General features: G+C 35.0%; 2 protein-coding genes and 1 pseudogene across 2 annotated transcripts; 1 reads left to right on the top strand and 2 right to left on the bottom strand.

Annotated features, from left to right (window-relative positions):
- Positions 1-277: 277 nt before the first annotated feature.
- Positions 278-2,061, bottom strand: LOC113291117 (annotated as a pseudogene).
- On the bottom strand, positions 2,054-2,859 carry LOC113291116. The gene is made up of 2 exons (XM_026540688.1): positions 2,563-2,859; positions 2,054-2,467 (listed from the first exon to the last, which is right to left on the bottom strand). The coding sequence occupies exons 1-2, from the start codon at positions 2,596-2,598 to the stop codon at positions 2,054-2,056; spliced, it is 450 nt and encodes a 149-aa protein (XP_026396473.1). The 5' UTR covers positions 2,599-2,859.
- Positions 2,860-6,810: 3,951 nt separating this feature from the next.
- LOC113291115 (protein FAR1-RELATED SEQUENCE 5-like) lies at positions 6,811-8,379 on the top strand. The gene has a single exon (XM_026540687.1). The coding sequence runs from the start codon at positions 6,811-6,813 to the stop codon at positions 8,377-8,379; it is 1,569 nt and encodes a 522-aa protein (XP_026396472.1).
- Positions 8,380-10,302: the final 1,923 nt, after the last annotated feature.

The raw sequence follows: 10,302 nt of genomic DNA, 5'->3' as shown, positions 1-10,302 counted from the left end.
TTGACAGTATACAACCATGCAAAAAGAGAGTAAAAGAACCCTCATGAAAAAACTAAGTCTTGATAGACAATACATCTAGCAGCACCACAACATATATATGAAGGTGGATGGTGGTTGGTACATAACATATGAGCTAAGGAAATGGTAAAGGAGGATCTACGTATAGCAGGAAGGCTAGCCGCTTGAAGATCATGCGACACCACCGAGAGATAAAGCCAAAAAAACAATGAGCGTGGGCATGAACATGAACTAAACTGAAGTCTGATTCGATCTTTCCTTAGGTCTCCGTTGTTTTCATATATTGATTACTAGACCGTAGGCTCTTTACAAGATCCTTTACTGTCATACTATACTCAGCGTTCATCTGCAAGAAATAAAACTGGGTTTTAACATGGTCTAGTTATGAACCATATGAATGCAACATGCATATTAAGCTATCTAAAATTAAGGAATCAAAGCTTTAGCCAGTTACCTGTGCCGTTATGGTTATAGCAAGAGACGAGTCATCAAATGGGATGGCATTTGAACTGATAATAGAAAGATGAGGTTGTTGGATTAACTTCAACATAGAAGTCACTAACAAGTTGGTTAGGACAAGATTAGGAAATTGATGTAATCCTAAGGGAATTAGAAGTCATCTAATTCTAAGAAAAGGAAAGACATGTAATAAGGTAATAGGACTAGGAAAAGGAATTCATAGTTCTATATATATATGATCACCAAAGTTGTGGTTGATCATATGAGCAAGATTAGAACTTGTGTTTAGTTTTGAGAGATTTTCTAAACATCAATAAAGAGAGTTGTCTTTATATAAGCTAAGTTTCATCTTGCAGTTGCCATTAATTGGTATCAGAGCTTGTCTACACCGAGCCATGGGAGACGAGAGCACCATCATACGTACAAGATTTTTCACAAGCACAGTTGAAGCTTAAGGGGGGGAATGTTGGATTAACTTCAACATAGAAGTCACTAACAAGTTGGTTAGGACAAGATTAGGAAATTGATGTAATCCTAAGGGAATTAGAAGTCATCTAGTTCTAAGAAAAGGAAAGACATGTAATAAGGTAATAGGACTAGGAAAAGGAATTCATAGTTCTATATATATGATCAACAAATTTGTGGTTGATCATATGAGCAAGATTAGAGCTTGTGTTTAGTTTTGAGAGATTTTCTAAACATCAATAAAGAGAGTTGTCTTTATATAAGCTAAGTTTCATCTTACAGTTGCCATTAGAAGTTTCTCAATCTGTGAAAGTATTTTAACGAACACTCCGTTACGTCTTTCGCAGTGAATTCTTATCAAAACATTCTTGTGAGAAACTCTTGCTTCGATCTTAGGTAGTGGCTCATCACAGGTGGATCCAGCGACGGAGTTTTCTTCCGAGGAAGACTCATTATCATCAGCATAAATTTGAGTTTTCTTCAGAAAGATTACTGATTCCACTGTTTTCTTTGTAGTTAGTTCCTCAAGTGTCTTCACTTTCTCTTGAAGCTGTTTCATGTACTTTACAGCATCTCCAAGAACTGAAGCCTTATCCATCTGCGAGATATATAAGACATGGATGGGTTATATTGTTGAAATAACGCATGATTTGCTGATCTAGCTAGCTAGTCATACTTATTAGCTAGAGTTCAGTAGTAGTTATATGTCCAATACTTCACTTGGTGTTGTCTATAGTTAATGCGAGATAATATCTCAGTTTCCCTTGATATTATAATGATCAATTCATATATGCTCAATGATGCTCCCTATGGTTAACCTTTTTCTGATTAAGAACAACGAGTGTGCTGAGCAATTTGTGGCTAATGAATAAACTTTCAGTCAGATTGTATGCTTGGTTCAAAAATCAGAAAGAAGTAGTGTTTCATAGAGGAAATTCGTGAATTTGCTGAAAAGCTAGAGTACCTATTTCAGGCCTGGAACAGCGGCAGATAAAGCGATAAACTTCTGGCTAAGCTTCTTTCTTCGCCTCCTCTCCGCCATCACATGATCTTTAGTACAAGACTCTTGGTTATCTTCCATAGCAGCAGAAGTAGTCCTTTTTCGCCCTTGCTACTTTCCTTTGGATGTAGAGTTAATGTTCATGTAAGAAACATCAGATGGAAGCATCATGTTATTCTTTCCGGGAGAAACCACCTCTTCTTTAGGGTTGATAGGACAACCTACGTTTTCACAGATCTGAGCCACTTGAGGAGGTTTTGTAGGCGAGATCTGACTATTTTTACCGAAAGAAAGAAAGTTGGACGGAGAAGAAGGCTCAGCAGGAGGAGTACTTGTTATGTTTTGACGAGTATGATCAATAGGATAGCTCCAACTACCAGTAGTTTCCATATATGCTGGGTAGGACGAAGAGAAAGATTGTCTATTGAAATCTCCTCCAAGTGCAGCTGCAATTTGTTGTACAGTTAACTCATCAATGGTGTCCATATATGAATATTGGTTGATCAAAACTTGATCCTCCATTCCCTACACAAAATAAAAAAAAGATGGTCGTCGATCTTAGAAACTAAGATTACAAAGAGTGAGCCAAATGAACTAAGAACGATGAATGATAAATATACCATGTCGGATAAGCACTGGATAGATAAATATTCCATCGAAAGTAGAACCAAGTTGACCAGTTATTAATAATATTTTGATCAGCCCCAGATCTTAATAACGCCTGTAAAAGATTTACAATGCTTGTAAGATCTTTGAACTAGAACCATATACGTTGAAGATTTGTATATGATGAGTTGTAACTTGTAAGAACAAGATTTTATTCTAGCCAGGGATACAAAGCTAGTTTGTGGCAAGATATCAGTATCTAGAAAGAGATACACCCAAGAGTTATAAATTGCAACTTGAAGAAAACAAAAGAGCTAGATCGATAACTCAACTCTCCATGTATAGTTTTATTATGCTAGATATTATGAGAAAACATAATACCTAATTAGATAGGTTTAATTTAAAAGCAGCATTATTATGATAATGAAATACCTAAAGGGAGATGATTGAAGAAATCGTCAAATCTATATCAAAGAAAAAAACCAGCTCATAGTTTGGTTTTATACCTGAACAGCTTAACCACTTGAAATTCTAACACATGTGAACATTGTCTTTGTCTTTCCGATCCCACTGTTCAAATAAAGTCCGTCTCTATTTCTTAAATTCTCAACACGAAATGATGGCGTGATTGGATTGGATCACTTATGTGTTTTCTACTTCAGAGTCTAAAATTAAATAATTTGGAATTTCTAGCCACGGAGAATAATAAGTGCTTGCAGCATAAGACCACAGATTTTTGTCATCATCTGTCAACGGTCAACTACAACCTGGATTTAATTAATCGGAAAATTTTGTATGTGGGGACTGTTGACAGTAACCATATAGTTGTCGACGCCCTAGTTAGTAATTCGGGATTCGGCAAACGCACGGAGCGACAAACGTACGAGTATTATACGGTTTTGTAAAATCCAGATTCGGTCCAAAATTTGGTCAACGGGACGTGATTCGTCAGTAATTCGGAACGGCATACGTACGTGTATAATTCGATTTATAAATGTGAGTTCGGCTCTGAAAATTCGATATCTATATATAACAAATAATTTGTATTTATAAGGTCATAGACCAATTTTTATGAATATGTGTGAGTTATTTAAAGAAAAAATAAACTTAATATGATGATATTAATAATATATACAACATTAGTTATCCAAGATGACGTCATATGGTGGTTTAGATGCTTGGTTAGTGAGTTTGAGATCTCTCTCACCTTCACCTTCAAATCTCTTCAGTCGTTTTTGTTTCATAAAAATTACAACACGTCTAATATTCGGTCGTGTATGCTCGGGAGGAAGTAAAGCCCAGAAAGTGGAGTCTTTAAAAAGTAAAAGCTAAAGAATTTATGGCGAATTAAGCGGACGTATCATTCGGGATACGTAAAATTCGTAAACGATTCGCGAATAATCCGGGAATGCCACATAATACGCGATTTGGGTTCGGAGTTGCAAACGTACGCGAATAAGACGGTAAAATTCGTGATACGGAAAAATTCGCGAACTTACTAACTAGGGTCGACGCTGCACAAAGTTTGGCATCAGATTATGCTTTGGCCAGAAATATTACCAGGCAAGTGAATTTGGGTGCTGGCCCAGCGATAATTTTGTCAAACTATTTATGTGCGTATAAATTTTACAGAAAATAGTCGAGTGGATGGATCTCCTTTGAAGCTAGAGCTTACACATACACGTATATAAATTTTACAGAAAATACGTTAGACATGAAGCAGTCATAAAACGTGGTCCACGAATAATCTATATATTATACTAAGATTTGGAGTATAATAAAATTTTCTTACTGTAGCGAATGGCTCGAGTAAATTATTTCCAATTCTTTAATATTAATTTGTGTTTAAATTAATAATATCATGGGCCATGTGCGCATAATAACTGATGGCCAAGTAAGTCCTCCTAGTTTGCTCTAGTGTTTTCAAACTCGCTAATCACATCGCCAGGTCATACAAATAACAAAATTCTACCTTGATCTTGATATCTGACCGCATTCATTTGAAATCTTCATGAAAAGATATGACCAAGTTGCTCTTCCTTAATTTACTTTATGTCTGAAAAGTTAGCCATATATCCGGCACAAAATTGGTTAAAAAGACCAAAATCAATAATTAATGGGTGATCTAGATTTTCACTGTTTAAATGGACAAAAATGTAAAAATAACCAGGATGTAAACAGTTTCATCCTGCCCATTTACAAATATTTTTTTTTTATTTTTAATTTACACAGGATGCATCCAGTTTAATCCTCGCTATTTTTTTAAGTTTAAGCCAGGATGAATCCAGTTTCATCCTTGCTATTTTTTTTGTGTCCATTTCACCCATACTATTTTTTACTCGTCCATTAGAACCGTGTTTTAAAAATATTTGGACAAATGACCTATTTTTCGTATATCTAATCACACAACGTATGATATGAATTTAGTAAACACAAAGTTGGTTAATAAGACCAAAATCAACAATTCCTGGGTGAAAAAGATATGTAAAATTTGATACTGTTCAAATGCACGAAAATGTAAAAATAGCCAGGATGTAAATAGTTTCATCCTTCCCATTTTCAAATACTTTTTCTTATTTTTAATTTTCATCAGGATGCATCCAGTTTCATCCTCGCTCTTTTTTAAATTTAAGCCAGGATGAATCCAGTTTCATTCTTGCTATTTTTTTGGTGTCCATTTCACCATACTAATTTTTACTCGTCCATTAAAACCATGTTTTAAAAATATTTGGACAAATGACCCATTTTTCGATTTGGTAAACACAAAATTTTCACCGTCCAACATTGTATAAATCACTAAAATTTCTCATAGAAAATAGATATGCTGAAATTTCCATACGATACATAACCGCGAATTTGTAAACCAACGTCACGTTACACTGAGAATTGTGTCTGACTCAGTAACATTTTTGAGAACAAAAATTCTAAACGAACCGTGTTAGGGAACCACATAAAAACCGCTACTCAGAACAAAACTCAAATAATAGGACTCCTATTGTCCTTCGCTGGGCCCATCGGACCCACACTAAAAATTTTGTGAGATAAATAGTGGGATACGGTTTTGGTGTAGTCTGATTAAGCGGTTTGTTTAGAACTACTCACTCTTTTGAGAAAAATGGTGGTACAACGACCACGACAAGAAGACTTCGAAGCAACATTCTCATCATTCCCATAAGACTTTGGGGAGGAATATTGCACATAGCCAAATACGTTCTTGTAGTGCTTGTGGGAAAAATTTTGATGTGGAAGAATATTGGATGTGGGCGTGAGGGACTAATGAGGTGCTGCCACTTGAATACTTTTTAACCGTTTTTTTACTAAATAAGTATCAGTCTTTCTACTCCAACTATACCCTTCCCAAAATCTCTCTAGTCAATTAAGAGAATAATACATTTCCTAAATTAATGTGAATGTAATTTCTTAATCAATAAAAAGTCTTGCATCATTAATTAACGTTGACTACTTACAAGCTAAAAGTAAGAAAATAAAGAACAAGATCTTATTCGGTTGTAACTTTTTTTGTGTGTGTTTACAGAATGGGAGAGCAAGAGAAGTTGTATCCATTTGATTTGAATGAATCTAGTTATCTAGATGAGGTTGTTCGGGATGGAGCGCAAGAGAAGCATTATTCAGTTGATTCGAATGAAATTGGTTGTCCAAGCGAAGTTATGGTGACAGAAAATGGCTATGATGTGGTTGTTCGGACTAATCCCGAAGACGTTACTGTTATTGAGGAGGCTACGGGAGATGATATCACTATGATTGGGAAAATATTTAAGTCGGAAGATGATGCATATGAATTTTATAATGTTTATGCAAGAAGTGTCGGTTTTAGCGTGAGGAAACATTGGGCTTCGAAAAGAAAAGTAGACAAAAAAATTATTGGAAGGACATTTTGTTGCTCATGTGAAGGCCAGCGGGAAAAATATACAAGAGGAACACCAACTAAACCTCGGGGAGTGACGAGAACAGGTTGTATGGCAAGAATGCAAATTAAAATCAATGACAATGAAAACTATTATGTTGTGGAATTTCTGGACGATCATAACCATGAGCTTGCATCTTCAGATAAGGTGCATTTGTTGCGATCACAAAGAAAGATACTACCTTCTCAAGCTACTTTAATAAACAATATGATTTCCAGCGGATTTGGAGCAACTAGGATTTTCTCATATATGAGCGAAGAAGCAGGAGGGCCACAAAATCTTAATTTTACTCAAGAAGACTGTAATAATTTGGTGCAAGGAAAACGCATTGAATAGATGAAAGCGGGAGATGCACAACTTCTTTTAGACTACTTCCAAGCGAAGCAAAAAGAAAATAAGTCTTTTTTTTACACTATTCAACCTGACGAAGAAGACCGTATTATGAATATTTTCTGGTGCGATGCAAAATCTAGGATAGATTATAGTGCATTTGGAGATGTTGTGTGTTTTGACACTACATTCAAAACCAATGGTTATGACTTGCCATTTGCACCAATCGTTGGGGTGAACAATCATGGTCAGACTATACTATTTGGAAGTGCTTTATTAAAGGATGAGAGTACACGTTCATTCGTATGGTTGTTTGAAACATTCCTCACAGTAATGGAAGGAAAAGAGATGAAAACTATATTGACTGATCAGGCCATCCAGATTTCCAACGCAATTAAACAGGTATTCCCTAATGCTCATCATCGTCTCTGCTTATGGCATATTTTCCAAAATGCTGCGAAACACTTATCACATATTTTTGGCATTCATGAATCATTTTTAAGTGATTTTAGAAAATGTATTTATGATTATGATACTGAATATGAGTTTCTATCAAGCTGGGAACAACTACTTGAAAAATATGAGTTAAAGGATAACAAATGGTTGAACAAGTTATTCAAGTTACGTGAAAAATGGGCACAAGTATATGGCAGAGAGCATTTTTGCGCTGGTATGACAACCACTCAAAGAAGTGAGAGCATAAACAATTACTTCAAAAAATATTTCAAGAAGAAACAAATTCTTCGAGAGTTTGTGGGTCAATTTGGTAAAGCAGTTGCTGCTTGGCGCGAAAAAGCCAAAAAAGCAGATTACAAATCTATGGCAACGAAGCCAAACTTGACGTCAGTATGGGAAGTAGAAGAAAAATCATCTAAAATATATACTAGTAATATTTTCAATGAATTCCAGATGAAAGTTAAGAGGCTCATTGACCTTGAATTCAAACTTGATAGTGATGATGGAACAACTAGCATATACAAAGTATCATCCTATATTGGAAAACGAGCACCTCGCACGGTACGTATCACTTCCTCTACCCTTACATTCCAGTGTAGCTGCAAAAAGTTTGAGTTCTTTGGCATACTATGTGCACATATTTTGAAAGTACTGCGCCATTTGAAGATTTCCGATCTTCCATCAGAATACTACTTGAAAAGGTGGACGAAAGATGCATCAAATAGTATAGTTATTGATTCTCAAGGAAATAGTTTAATGGTTGATTGTGATCCATCTTTATCAGCACGTTATAGTGAGTTGTCACACTTAGCGTTATCTGTAACTACAAAAGGTTGTATAAATGAGGAAGCAAGTATATTTGTAAAACAGGCGTTGTTGCGGGTTCTTGAAGAGACAAAATCTCTTTCGACAGCCCAGCCTAATAACGTTGGAGTTGATCGCGAAAAGAATTTGCTTGAAATAAGCGATGAAGATCTTCCACAGGGGAACACAACACTAAAAGATCTCATTCGAAAGAAAACAATAGGGGAGTCTTCTGCTAGACATAAAGATCCTATGGAGGTGGGGAAAAGGGGAAAGAAGGGGAAAAAAGGAAAAATGACTAAGAACAAAAAATGATTAGTTGTTTCCAAAAATTTACAGCATTTTTTACATTTGATTGCTACTTCCATTCATCTATATTTTTTTCATAACGTTATTCATGGAGATGCTTTCTATTCACTTTATTACGTGGTGGATATCAAACTCTTTTTTTTTTACACATTGTTATGCTCGATGGGACGATGTCATTTTATATCACTTGTTTTTATTTAAATTTATAGCAGACTCTTGTTTATAAGTTTCTTGTTTCACACCCAAGCTAATACCCAATGTCCATCGAGCAATAAGTGGTCCTGATGATTAGGATACCTCCAAAGTATGAATAAGCTCAATGCTGTTATTGGAACTAGCAGCCGTAAACGCTCTCAGTCAGCACGTTCGTCGTCACCGCCTGTGACACAATGGGGTGAACAAAGGCCTCAAAAGATATCCCGTGTTGCTCTCCCATTCTGTAAACACACACAAAAAAAGCTACAACCGAATAAAATCTTGTTCTTTATTTTCTTACTTTTAGCTTGTAAGTAGTCAACGTTAATTAAGGATGCAAGACTTTTTATTGATTAGAAAACTACATTCACATTAATTTAGGAAATGTATTATTCTCTTAATTGAGTAGAGAGATTTTGGGAAGGGTATAGTTGGAGTAGAAAGACTGATACTTATTTGGTAAAAAACGGTTAAAAAAGTATACAAGTGGCAGCACCTCATTAGTCCCACACGCCCACATCCAATATTCTCCCACATCAAAAAATTTCCCCTTGTAATGTCTGGTCATTCCACAATTTTGTAAGCATGTCATGTGATGATTCTTGGAAAAAATGAGTGATACACTTAGATTTTAGGTAATAATCTGGTAATCTAAAAAGGTTATGTTTGCATCATCAATCAGCTTCATTTGCGTGAGTCCAAGGGAAATCTCAGTTATCTATCTAAGGAAAGTTGGACTTCTGCATTATAGTATTTTTTTTAACTAACTCATTCAGAATTGTAAAAAGAACAATCTCAATACTCTTGGATTCTTTCGTTCTTTTAATCTAAACTTGCAGAGACAAAGAACAAAAAACAAAAGATGGTCGTGAACGGCAGGATTCGAACCTGCGCGGGCAGAGCCCACCTGATTTCTAGTCATGCCCCATAATCTCTCCGACACGTCCACCTGATGAAACACTTGAATCACTAATTCTTTATATAAAAACAGAATTTTTCCGAGCGCTGTGGTTAATCAAAGCTTCTGGTTGATTCTGGCCCAACCAAATTTTTAAAAAAGAAGTTTTTCACGCGTGTACAAACAGAAAAAGTGTAACAGCCCCACGTAATCTTTTTTTTTGGAAACAATTTTTTTTGTTGCCAATAAAAATTTATTCCAAAGAATAAAATATTACCAAAAATAATTAAGTCATGCATTCACGGTTTCGCCTAAGAACTAAATTAATCATGCATTAATCATAAAAGTAATCAGGCAATCAATCGCATCAGAAATTTAAAAAAAAATAATAAAAATGATATGTCCAATGTCCTGTTACAATTCTTCGATTTTCTTTTTTCCTAATTACAACTTCGTTCTATCAGTTAAAATCAAATTGAAACTAACGAATAAGTTAATCCCGATTATTACACTTCCGATGATGAAAAACTTAAAAAAATGATTAAATTGATCGTGGGTACTAACCTTTCAATCGGACGATATGTCTCTCTTGCGAATGGCATTATTATTGATCCTGTTTGACAAAAAAATAAAAAAATTATGCAATCGTTAGAATTTGAAACAGAAAAATGGAAGCAAATATCGATTAACATACAAAAAGTCCAGCAAACAAAAAACGGGCTCATACAAAACAAAACCCGAGCAATATTTCCGAATTAGTAAAATTATTTTCATGTTACTTTTCTTAATATTGTTTATACCATAATTAAAACAAAATAAATATAAAATAAAGAAAA

The sequence above is a fragment of the Papaver somniferum genome, chromosome 6, assembly GCF_003573695.1.
Source record: "Papaver somniferum cultivar HN1 chromosome 6, ASM357369v1, whole genome shotgun sequence".
In the NCBI taxonomy this organism is placed as follows: Eukaryota; Viridiplantae; Streptophyta; class Magnoliopsida; order Ranunculales; family Papaveraceae; genus Papaver; species Papaver somniferum.
Note: the sequence above shows the minus strand (reverse complement) of the source record. Positions and strands in the feature narration are given on the sequence as shown.

Bases quoted from the DNA above. Each gene is read 5' to 3' on its own strand.
- LOC113291115 (XM_026540687.1), top strand. From the start codon at position 6,811: ATGAAAGCGGGAGATGCACAACTTCTTTTAGACTACTTCCAAGCGAAG.
- LOC113291116 (XM_026540688.1), bottom strand. From the start codon at position 2,598: ATGGAATATTTATCTATCCAGTGCTTATCCGACATG. The intron at 2,468-2,562 runs GTATATTTATCA...TATTTTGTGTAG, and splicing joins TCCAGTGCTTATCCGACATG to GGAATGGAGGATCAAGTTTT.